The sequence below is a fragment of the Dromaius novaehollandiae genome, chromosome 8 (assembly GCF_036370855.1).
Source record: "Dromaius novaehollandiae isolate bDroNov1 chromosome 8, bDroNov1.hap1, whole genome shotgun sequence".
Classification (NCBI taxonomy): Eukaryota; Metazoa; Chordata; class Aves; order Casuariiformes; family Dromaiidae; genus Dromaius; species Dromaius novaehollandiae.
In genome coordinates, this window is record NC_088105.1 from 22,417,671 (window position 1) to 22,430,190 (window position 12,520).

General features: G+C 38.3%; 1 protein-coding gene across 4 annotated transcripts in view; it reads left to right on the forward strand.

Annotated features, from left to right (window-relative positions):
* Positions 1-12,520, forward strand: part of ARHGAP29 (Rho GTPase activating protein 29) — a 59,617-nt gene that overhangs the window by 32,226 nt on the left and 14,871 nt on the right. For 3 of the 4 annotated variants that reach the window (XM_064515891.1, XM_064515889.1, XM_064515890.1), the window contains exons 4-10: positions 6,254-6,350; positions 6,692-6,764; positions 10,585-10,645; positions 11,120-11,257; positions 11,539-11,603; positions 12,086-12,196; positions 12,326-12,406. In XM_064515891.1, coding sequence (XP_064371961.1) covers positions 6,254-6,350; positions 6,692-6,764; positions 10,585-10,645; positions 11,120-11,257; positions 11,539-11,603; positions 12,086-12,196; positions 12,326-12,406 — 626 coding nt within the window. Of the gene's footprint in view, positions 1-3,870; positions 4,182-6,253; positions 6,351-6,691; positions 6,765-10,584; positions 10,646-11,119; positions 11,258-11,538; positions 11,604-12,085; positions 12,197-12,325; positions 12,407-12,520 lie in introns of those variants that run through there. The other variant, XM_026094254.2, reaches the window with a different exon arrangement.

A 12,520-nucleotide genomic window follows, 5' to 3' on the forward strand; every position in this document is an offset into this window, starting at 1 on the left:
CAACTAGATTGTGGTGTAAGAGTATATTTTATGCAGGTCTTCAAGTCTGCATTCAGCCATAGCTCACTTGAACCATCTTAAATATGGTCTTGTGTGATGAGAAATATCTCAGAAAAAGATATATGAGAAGGGGTGCTTTTTGTTATGGTAGGTAACAGTCTCTGTCTGTCAGTTGAAATATAGTTAAAGTTTTGACAGACACACACACACCGCCACCCCGGCTATGTTACTTTGAACAGTTTTCTCATAGGCAGTGGTTTGACAGTACCGAAACTCTAGCTTTAAGACTCAGAATCAAAAGGCTTAAGATCAAAAATATGGTGTTCATGTGGTGCAAAGTGCTGATCTGATACAAATCCATTCTTCCAGTTTGAATAAATAATAAAAAAGTTATCTGATGGAGTAAAAGATTATGGTGTGAAATTACTGCCTGTACACAGCATTCTAGCTAATTTGTCATCGAGTTATTTGTCTTTCTCAGAAGCAGCACACGGCTGGCCCAGGAGCGAGAGGCTGCCGTAAACCGTGTGATTATTCTTTGGCTAAAACAAACACGAGCTCGCTCTGACGTGGTGAATCATTACGCTTCTGATCCAGCGCGGTGTGACTTGGCAGCGTGGAGTTCCCAAGTTAATTATCAAGAAAAGACAACTCTGGATGAAACTAAAGAACATGGTTTTGATCAGTCTCAGTTATTTGAATTTTTTGGCAAAGTTTACAGAAATCTGGCTGGGAGTTTTTCCCAGATTATAGCCCTGCCTCAATATTTTCACTGTTTGATACACCGTTATTTTTTTTATATATATGAAGATTTTAGTAACCTTTGTCACTATTCATTCCGCCATTTATTGTATTCCTTATGTGTCTGAAGATAGAAAGAGGCAGTTGCAGGAATTCAGCTCCTTAAGGTTGTTACTTCAGTCTGTCTTCTCCTCTGGACAGCAAAGCCTGTGCTGTAAGAAAAAGGCCTGCTTCCCCCACAGCATAATCTTTGGTTAATGTAAAGACAGTTTGTCCCTCTCTCTACTACCTTTTTGTTTTTTACAGCTGGTTTTTGTTTTGAGGATGGTATTAGTCCATTTTAGGAGTATGTTGCAGCTGGCACTGAGGAAGTCAAAGTGAAAATGTGGTGTCTTGTGGTGCAGAGTAATGGTATCAGACCTCAAGTTTGCTTACAGTGGTCTGTCAGTAACACATGGGTTCACAGGTTTTCAGCTGTGGTTATTTCACTAGAAGTAATGTAACTTTTGAATAAACAGGAAACTGCAAGAATGTAAGGACTCCGTAGCATAGATGTAGTGTCCTTTTTCTGCTGTCTTCCCAGGCGGTGTTAATGAAATAAGTCCATCTGACTCATCTGTTTCTTGTCACTGGAGGACAGAGCTATAAAAAGGCACGGAAGCGTTCTTTATCTGTTGTCAGATTTATGACTAGGAAGAAGATTAACCTGACATGGAAAATTTCTAATGTTGTTTATTTAGGAGAAGATGAAATGGCAACAACCTGGGATTTGCACATGAGTTTTTTTCTCCAGAAATAGAAACATAACTGTTGTAGGTTCTAGAACGATCTTTTTGAATATCTCTGTATAATGCGAGGGTCTCAAACCTCGTTTGCCTTTGGAACCAAAAGTAGGGGCAAATCTGGAACCAAAAGTAGGGTCAAGATACCCTGTTTTGCTTAATGTTTTTCATTCTGTTTTTGAAGTTTTAGCTTTTCTTTTGGGGACAATTGAAAGAAAAATCTAACTATAGTGTGTTAATCTTCTTATAGACAAAGTGGTGTTTGGCTGAACAGAGACTGTGAGACTTGCACTGTTTTAGGTTTTGAGGTTGCAGGGGGAAAGAGCTTGATTTCTCTGAATACGTCTTGGAGGTGAGGTGGTTCACTGGACCATTCCATGGTGACTCTCCTCCTTGTCTGTGCTCGTCTGACTGCTTTGCAAAGAGTGTTCTTTAAATGATGCCTCACTTGATCTGGAGGTATTAAGACTTACTGAAGCTCCTCACTTATTAGTAAGGATGTTCTTGGAACGTGTTCAGAGTCCTATTTCTGGTAGTCACTTCCCAGTCTGGCACACCGTTGTGCTCATAGCTGTTATTTTCCCACTCACTGTCTTTAAATAGCTGATGGCCACAGACAGCACAAAGTACGTGTGTTCCATGGTCGCATGCTGAATTCAAGACGGTATTGTTCTTTTTCTCTGAATTGCACCTTTTGACTTAATTGAATCACTAGATTGAAAACAGATCCTTGATAAAGCTGAAAACTGCACTTGTCTTGTGTGTGTGGGGGGAATTCCTTTTTGGGTATAGTGGTTCTATAATAGTTCTGCATCAAAGTAAAATACCTCTAGCAAAGGTGAACTAGTTTCAGTTCTGGTGGTGTATCTGTGTTGTAAATTCAGAGCGAGATCTATTAGAGGGCAGGTTCCTCACAGTTCCTCAAACTTGTGTTGTCTGCAGTAAGCTAAAGGTGGGGAGGCTCCAGATCTTGCAGTAAGTACAGGTCAGGGACACTGCAACACAATTAAAAGAACAACTGTGGGGCCTGGACAGCCTGCTGCTGTTGCCTGCTTGTGAGGTCTCCAGACTACTACTCTTCTGCCTTTTTCTTTTTCTTTTTTTTCTTCCCAGGTGAGGGTCTACTGTTTTTTACTCAGCTTCCTCTTCCCATCTCCAAACTTTCCTTACATATTTTTTTAAAATGTGGCCTCGAGCATAATGAAGGATGAGAGACAATAACAAGAAGCATTAAAATACACTTCTGTGGGTTGTTTTTGAAATAATTCTGAAAGGGTCTCTAAAGTGTTGCTGAGAAATTAAGGAAAGAAAATTGGCTGCAAATGCAGTCTGTTCCAACAAGTCAGCTAGTTACTTACCCAGTAGAGTACGGGTTACAGATGTACTCCTGTCTGAGGAAATAGATACATATGGTTACACCACCACTATCCGTTAGGTGTGAGAAAACTGACCTGCAAAGAGAAAATCCTGCAGCCTGGTGTAGGCTAGGCTTGTGCAGGCTCTTGCACAAAGCTGGCAAGGGGAGCTTTGCTGCTTTCGGTGCTGCAGGCTTCCCCGGGGAGGAGGGAGCCAGCAAACTCCTGCAGGCTCCGTGGCATGGCTGCGTCCCCTGGGTTTCGTGGGCCACGCTGTCCTGTTTGAGTGGAAGGGGACAAGAGCGCACCCAAGAAGCTGGAGCTGTGCTGTGGCCACTGAGTTGCACGGACAGCTCGTGGTAACTACTGCAGATCAACTTTTAAGGCTCTGGTTGCACTTAGGTCATGACACCCGAGTGCCCTTCTCCACAGCTCCAGAAGCACCGCTCAGATGTTCTCGAGCAGCTGCTCCTGCTGCTGGGCTGCTGATGTCCAAAAGCTCCACAGTTACTGCTGGTTCCCTGGTCTGTCCCCCAGTCTATTCTGTGCATGATTCAGAAAGCTTTTGACTTGACGCCAAAGTTCAAAATTACAGCAGCTTGCAGCATTTTGTTGAGGTTATTCAGACCACCTCATTTTTTTAAGAGACTCTTGCCAGCTTTGGAAATATAGATCACCTTTAATGCAAGCCAAGTTTGCATTTCAGGTACTAGTTTCCAGACTTTAATGTATTGCATACATATGACTAAATTTTAAAGTTCACTGTGTGCCATCTGAAGTCTCACTTAAAAGTGCTGTTAAATTGTATACTCACTCTGAAATTTGTAGAACTATAGATAGATAGTTGTCATTTCCAGACATGGAAATATTACTATAGTTCATTGTTGTCAGTAGCTATTGTGTGCAGTCAGGATGTCCTGGGGAAAGAGCGTGCATGGTTTAAAGTTGATGTTAAGTACATCAGCATTCCAGCAGTAGTAAGCTAAAAGTAAGCTGTTTGTATTCGACTGAAATTGTAAGAGTTTGGGCTAATCTCTATTAGGAGAAGTGGTAATTCTGAAAATTTTTCATGAAATTTGTTGTTCAGCTGATGTGATGGAACCCAAAAAGAAAAGATTTCCCCAGTAAATAAAATGTAAAGCTTAACAGAACTCTTGGAGCCTTCCTGGGGCAGGAAAGCGCAGTGAGGCAGACGGCTTTTCTTTAGGGTAAGGTTATCTATACTAATGCCGCACTGACAAAGTGAAAGAAGTGCTCGTTCTCTGAAGACACTGGGGCTTATGGATATCCTAATGTTTCTGTGGTAAGTGCTTTGAACATATAGACAGTTTTTGTTGGCTCCTTTTAATTTTCAAACGGTTTGTTCTGTGTCGGTAGCCAAATGATTTTTCCAGTCACTGGTGGCTGACAATCAATAGTCACAGTTGATATAGTTGTTGTCACTTAATGATTTGTGTGCCAAATTTATGGTTTTAAGCGGCTTTATCTCCGGAAAGCTGAGGTTTTCAACTAAACTGAACGTGGGGGGAGGGGGGATTTCTTCCATTGATATTTACAAAATTGTTCAAAAATTATGTTCTCTGTGGAATTTTATTATGAGTCTCACTTCAAACAAAGGTGCCAGAGGCATTTTTGGTTTAATTACAAAATGTAGAAAAAGAATGAAGAGCTGGGAGAAGTCTGAATTTAGCAGTGAGCCGTGGCCACAGAGGCTGTTAATAACTCTGTAATATGTGACAATTTTTTATTGCTGTCGGCTTATTACAGCGTGTTCTTCCAGGTCTGCAAGTGATTGTGGAAATAGTCCACAAGAAGACCACATGGTTTCTCTAATAGCTTTCGATAGAAATAGTTGTTATAAAAATGTTGGTTATGTCTGTTAGCATGCTGTGTAAAAAGAAATGAATTCAGCTGTGTTAATTTACTGGTTAAAAACTTTTCCTTTCACAGAGGAAGTCTAATGGGGGAACAGATTACTGTACTTTCTTTGTTTGCTACCCATTAGTGTTTAGGCACCTGGCAGGAAGTTGGAATGCTTTTTAAGATTAGAGTCTGTTACCTGAACTTTGTTAAGAAAATGTGAATGTAGAATGGATGACATTTCAAAGTGATTTAATTTTTGCTACTTCTAGAAGCCATTGCAGTCCATTATTTCTATATTTGTACTTGATGTGCTAAGGAGAATGAATTTAATATTGCTACAGATCTTGCAAAAAGCGATCAATGGGGGTGAACTGCTCTATCTGTGTCAATGCAGTATCTCTGAAACAGATGGCAGTAATTACAGTAAGTTTAGGCATCTAGATAATTAGGAATATTGCATTGTCTAAAAAAAGAAAATCTTTTTTTGTAATAGATACACTAATGTGGCATTGTGACTTCTCCCAACGTAAAGCTGACTTCCCTCCAGAGGGCATCAGCTTTGGCCCAGAGGAGGGTACTTTACTTCTCTATGAAAAATTTCCCCATCAGCGATGATCTAGAGTTTAAGGTGAAACCTAGAGAAAAGAGATGTCGAGTATTCCTACATGGTTTTGTTTTTTCCGTTCTCCCTCCTCTCCCTCCTCCAGCAGTTTTGTTAATAGAAACCCTGGATGAGTCACTCCGCTGCCGCCCTTGTTAGTCCGGTTCGTTGTGGAGGCATGGAGCCGGCCCCGTCAGCGGGTGCCTACGTACTGCTCTGGGTCACCAGCTCGACCATTTTGCGGGTCCGAGAGCTCCCTATCTCCTGTTTTGAGACAGTGATTGTCATGCCAAATTTCTTCCCCACTTTTAACAGGCAGAACGGAAGGGTTTTTGCCATGCCATTATGGAGCTGCTAATTGAAGGGTTTTGCCATAGACACTACCTTTTGGTAGCTTTCTTCTGCACTCAAGACAGAAAACCTGTATACTGTTCAATGTACAGGGTTGGGGGGGGGATAAGCCCCAGAAACTATTGCTCCTGTTCTGAATTCCAGCCTTTTTACCTGAAAAAGGAGAAGCAGTTGCCAAGTATTTGACTCTGCATTTGTGAGTTGTTGCATACTGTTACTGCTGCTGTGTGATTTGATTCTTGCTAGTAAAGGACTATTTTCCACTTCCCTCACCATTACCACCATGTACCCCCACAAAGCTTCTTCTCAACTGGAAAGAAGTGAAAGAGTAATCTCATTCTCACTCTGGAAAAATCTAGATCATTTTGTTCCTTTCTTTATTTGTAGTATTTTTAAAGTTTATACTGAACTTTTTTTTAACTATATTTTCAAATTGTTCACAAAAGTATAAAATAACCTGTTCCTTAGGAGACTTCATGTATGAATTTGTCTACAGACCTAATACGATTGCTTGATTCACCCCACTCTCACCTTTATTTGTTTTTTATTTATTTCCTAAGCGGTCAACTTCAAAGAAGTTACTGAAGAAAACAAGAGAGAACTCTTTGGTGAAATATTTTCCTCCATTGAAACATTGGCATTCACCTTTGGAAACGTGTAAGTTGGAATTCAGAATGAATTTTAAAGAGGTTAATAGAGGTGAACAGAACTGAGACTAAAAAACAATACTTCAGTTTTCTTTTCAACAAATATTGACTGATAAGTGAATTTAAATGAACCATATCCAGAACATTTTGCTGCTTTGTTTTGTTTTGTTTTCCCCCTTAACCTGGGAAAACATGATGGTATACAAATTGCAGGGAATGCAAGAAGTACTTTTAGAGTTATTCTGCAAAGTTTTTGAAGGATCTTAGAATCTGAGGTTTTGTTCTCAGTGATCTGAAGTTGTTTGGTAAGGTAAACTAATGAAGTAACGCAATTCTTTGTTTTTCTGGCAGCGTTTCAGACTTCCTTATGGGAGATGTAGACAATGGCTCGTCACTGGGGCTTCCGGTATCTCAGAGAAGTCGGGTAGGCTAAGCACGTTCTCGTAGAGTGTGCAATCGCACCTCTTAAAGATTTTTGTTTCCTCTGAAACTCTGTGTATTTTGGGGCTTGGGCTTTTGGAGTCTTGTTTTAAAACAAGACTAAACCCATTAACAAAATGCATTTGGGGTTTCAGTATTCTCTGTTATAAATGCTAGTGATGACTCACCTGAGCTATAGCACTCTAATATTAGAGTAAATGATAACCTCCTGTAAGTATGTTTTAGATTTTAAATAAATTTGAAATTTATCTCTTTAAATAAAGAGCTTAGTGAAAAGAGCTAATGCTTACTCGATACTCGATGAGATGTAAGGTTTACGTGCTGAAGTAGTTAGAATAGGCTCATTAGACCTAGAAGCTACACTGAGGTTTAGTTACCTCTTTTGGGCTTTTGAAAACAAATGTTCCTTACAAGATATCCTTTTCTTCCAGAGCTCAGTTCATGCTGTAGCTGTTTCAATAACACTTCAGTAAGAACTGAAAATAGTAGCATCAGCTTATATGTAGTCAAAGAAAAACATTAGCACTTTAAATTCCCTTTTAAACACCTTAAAGGTGAGATTAAAAAAATACTGCTCTGAATTTTTGTATTTAGACTTTTGGGTAAATCAAATAAAATTTAAAGATAGATGGAAAATGCAGTTGATAATTGGTGTGTATGACAAGTGAAGTTGCTACAACATGAGAAATTTTAGCTTTAAAAAACAAAAAACTTCATTGAAATGTTCTGCTTAAACTTCATCAGCACTCTCTCAGGCAGCCTTGATCATGATGCTATGCAGCTGCAGTTGAAAATTAGTCTTTTTAAGTTTTTACTGTGCTTTAAAATACAAATGTGAGAAAGATTGATGGTCTTAGTTCTTCTAATTCTATAGTTGCTACAAAGCACATTTTCCCAAATGGCTTGGAGGGAAGGAGGCTAGTCAAAAAATTGCTTCCAACAGACTTTCAAAGAGGGGTATAGATTGATTTTCCTTCCTTGTAATGGCGTTGCAATGCAAAAATATGTTTGAGGAAGAATTCCCCATATATTGTACTGCAAACTGAGTGCTTGGCTGAAAGATCATGCTTTTAAACCTTAAGGCAGAGAGAAACCAAGGGAAAATTAGAATATAGCAAAATGAAGAAGGAATTCTAATGACTTCTGGAGTGATTACACTAGCTTATATTTAAAGGCCCTTTTCATAGTGTCATTTGCTTTTCTCAAGATGGAAGAGAATGACTGTAAATAAAATTTGGAGCAGGTAGGATAATATGGGTCAATTTATTGGAAATCCATCTTAAAATTTAGATGCATGTTCATTCAGACAAATAAATATGTTTAATAGGTGAAGCATATTGCTTTGATCTGCAGCACAGAGAACAAGCTTGGAGACCAAGCACGAATTCAGCCTTAAGAGGAGTTAAATGGAAAATATTTAAGTAGCTATATTAACTTCTCATTCCTGCAGATATATACATTCTATGGTTGAACATATCTTATAAAAATTAGAGCATAATTTTTTGGGTCAAATTTAGCATGTAAACACTTTGACTGTTAATTAAGGAGAGTGATTTAAATTGCCTATTAAGTTAGGAGCCTTTCTAACTAAGCTGTTGTGGATTGCTTTGAAGTGGGGTGGGAGATGATCTTGTTTCTCTTGACTACAAGGGAATCTACATTCTTTTGTTCAGGCATTCTACTTGGAGGCTTAAGGTAAATGATATGTATATACCCTCTTATTTAGCAAATGTAAAGGTTTTCATTTTAGTCCTTGTAGTACAACTGGAAGTACAAAGGGAAGCAAAGGTATTTCTTAATTAAAAGCAACAGTTATATAATATATTAGGAGAACTGAGGCAGATGTGTGACCTTTTATTACTCCACAAGCTATTGGAAAGCTATTGGAAGCTATGTAGATCTGAGAGCATAACGAAGGAGAAGGATAAAATCCTCAAAATGTGTGTAAAGACTTGCCTCTAATGTAGGCTGAGAGTTCTTGAGCTGGCGGGGAGAGAAGTCAGCTTGGTTGAAGTTCACTTGAAAAGTGGAATCTGTCTAAAGTCAGTCAGGCTTTTTTGTTGCTTGGCTCATTGGGATGAGGGATTGGACGTTTTGGGGCATATTGATCAAGTTCTGATGATAAGTAGGAGGATATAAGTAAAAGTAACAGAGCAGCACTAGCTGGCCACGTGCTTGCCTTTAAAAAGTGGTATTGTACGTTTGTAGTTGGGTGAGTGTGGATGGACAAATGAGCATTGATAGCTGTGCTGACTAGATTGTCTGAACTACTGGAAAGGAGTGAACAGTTCTCAGGGCTGATGTGATCTAGGTCTTATTGAATGGGAAGTGTTTTTTGTCTTTTTTCCTTTTGTTTTTTTAAAGGACAAGAATTCATAAGGCATTTTTTCTCCTCTTTTTGCTTGTTCTTCCCTAACAAATGCATATCGCTTTAAAAGCTGCTTGAAGACACTGATACCCAAAGCAGAATTAAATCTAAGGAATATTTTTACCTCTACACAGGAGAATATTGATCTATATCTACATTCAGATTTTCTACTGTCAGTTCTGTTCAGACAACCTTCTTTCATAGATAGACAGCTTTGAATGGATTTCCTACCTGTTCTGAAAAAGTCATTTCTTCTTACTAAAACACTCTTTTATTAGATAGGAAATGTAGCAGTCTTCATTTTCTTAGGATTGGAGGGGTGGAGGGCTGAATCTGGAGTGTAGTTTGGTTCTGTTTCTATTCGTTTCTGTCTCCACTGTAATTGATGATTAATACCACATCCATTTTGATATAAGAAAAAGCTGGTTTTGTTATGAAGTAAACAGTGCTTGTTGAGAGATTTTTCTGTGATTTATTCATTTTCAGTTTCATTTACATTAAGAAACAAACAAGCAATAAAACTAAATGAATCAGTTACCCTACTGCATTTTAGTTTTTTAAGTCTGAAAATGAAACAGCACAAAATCTAAAATGGAAACAATATCTTCTTGTAAAGCTTAAGGCTACTTTGTAGCTATTTCTTGGCTTTTGTCTTCTGCCTGCTCCCTGCTCAAAGCTCTGAGTTTTTGAGATTAGTTTAATCATTTAAAATGATGCAGGTTGAGAACAAACAAAAACTCCTGAAGGGTTTAACTAGGTAAACTTTTCATTCACTTAAATCTATTCAGTGGCCTGGCTTACAGCACAGTCCTACAAATAGTTCTATTTGCACAATTAAAGGGGTAGCAAAATACAGCATGAGGGCAAAGGTAGGGATGAAATCTTGTGCTAAATTCTCTGTGTTTATTTGGGGATTAAATTCCATCAGGTTGCAATGATTATCAGTAGTTCCGTAGAAAGTGTTACTAGTCAGCCTTTGTGCCTACCTGGAAATCTGCAAGTAGTTTGGGAGAGATCACAGGTTTATACTCTTAAGGCAGAAATCCACAATTCTAGTGACTTGCAGCAAGGTGTCCAAGTTGTATGTATATGACATTAGGTCTGTATGAAATGCTTGTTTTAAAGATAGGGAAGAGTCTAAGAAAAGCTGGAAGTCCCTAAAATATCAGCCTGATTTGTTAAAAGATGAACTCTTTCATCACAGCCTTTCAAGATCATTGTTTTAAAGATGTACAATGAGTCCTTGCTATTTTATATCCTTCAATCTATAGCTCTTGGAGCTTATAAGGTTATCATAGACAGGATAGGATATCCTATCTCCTCAGATAAGAGGAAATTACAGCCAATAAGGGGCAGATTATGCCTCTTATTTTATGTGTCAGTTCTAGTGAGGGCTTTTCTCCTCTAATTTAGTGTTTTCTTTCTTGTACACCAGTCTTTCGAGAATCTTTCTGTGGAATCTGGGGGGTCACTGCATGAAAGGGATGATATTCAAGGTAGGTCATTCCTTTAATGTTGTTAAACACTATGCTATATCTATGTTCTCTCTTTGTAAAATACTGCAAATAAGTTGCTTGGTCACTTTTTTTTTATCTATGTTGCTGTTAATTTCCAGTGTAAAAATTACTGTAGCAGAGGTTTTGTGCTTATGTGAATAACCAACTTGGGTTGCTTTTGAGGCAAAAAAAAAAAAAAAAAAAAGCCTGAAACACTTCTGTATATGGTTGATGTTTTGATGGATCACTTTCTTTAAGAAAGTTATGCTGACCATATGACTAGTCAGGATAAAATACTATGACCTTTTAATTTGTTCTAAAACCTCTGTCAGTCCTGTTTAGAGTCAATTAGCATTAAAGAACAATTCCAGATCACAGCTGCTTTAGCAGTCACAGTTGGCTAATGCTGGCTTTGCTCTTGGTGTGTGGTCATGTCTAAAACTCGCTCCCTTATGTTTGATGCTTTATTTTCAGGACATCTTCAAGCCGAGGAGGTTGATAGCATGCTCCTAAGAAATGACAGTGGGATTGAATCGGCTCTGTCCTATGCTAAAGCATGGTCAAAATATACCAAGGATGTAGTCGCGTGGGTAGAAAAAAAACTTAGCTTGGGTGAGTGGCTCTTTCTGGCATTTAATCAGCTTTGTCATGATGGAATTAAATCTGTTGTCAGGCCCCTGTGCTGCAGACTGTCAATAATGTGATTTCTAAATTAGTAGCTGTTCCGCTGAAGTGGACAGAACTATCGTCCATTTCCTATAACTAAAGGCCTGTAACAAAGTGAAGGTGATCCCCTCCGTAGCCTAGCTGTTAGAGGAAGAATGTAAAAAGCATTTAGCATGTGGTACAGTTGTTGGTGTAGACAGTAACTATGTGGAATGTGTTTTTAACAGAAGTGGAGTGTGCTAAAAACCTGGCAAAAATGGCTGAAACTGCTAAAGCTGTTGTTGGACCCCAGGTGAGTACCTTTTTAGTTTGTTTGGTTTGTTTTGTTCTAAGGCTTAAATAAGAATGAAACTTTTGGGCACTGAGGAAAGGATTATTAAATTAATGCAGAATTGACTTATACAGCAAATCTTTGGCTAGAAGACCTGCTGCTTTTCATCTCTTCCCATCCCTTTTGGAAATCTGGAGAAGTAAATTCATTTTGTTGAAAATATAGAGTAGCCTTATGGTTTTTGCAGTGTGCTTTTTTTCCCCCTGTAAAGTACCTTGTATATTTTGCAATCTGAACTTGCAGACTTTTCTTCCAGAGTATTTTCTCATTAAAATAAAATTTGACTGAGAAATTGCATAGTCATTTTCTGCACTTGTACATAACCTGACTTCTACACATATAGAAATACCTCATTAAACTTAACTGAAAATCTCGTTCAGTCATACAGACTTTTAGAATGTGTTGTCTAGAATGTTAATGTTTTCTGTTGTCTGTAATTTTAGGATTATATGCCATTCCAATCGATATTCATTAATGCTTTTCAAAATGATATTGAGAACAATCAACTTTGGCAACAAACAGCTGCTGCTCTCCAGTCTAATAAATTTGTGCAGGTAAGCTTACAGAAAATGACCAAGATATTGTGCAAGTTTTCAAAAAGTTTTGTAACTATACAGATTATTCAAAAGAACAAACTCTCAGCTATAAGCTTTTTATGTACTCTATTCATCTTTTCTATCTAGCCTCTTCTGGGGAGAAAAAATGAGTTGGATAGACAACGGAAAGATATCAAGGAGCTTTGGCAGCGAGAACAGAAAAAAATGGTATTTTTTTCATATTTAATTATTCAATCTCAAATTCTTCAACACGTTGAGACTTTCAAACTAGGCTGGTTAATGTTACAAACTTGAATCCACATGGAGCACCTATAGGGCTTA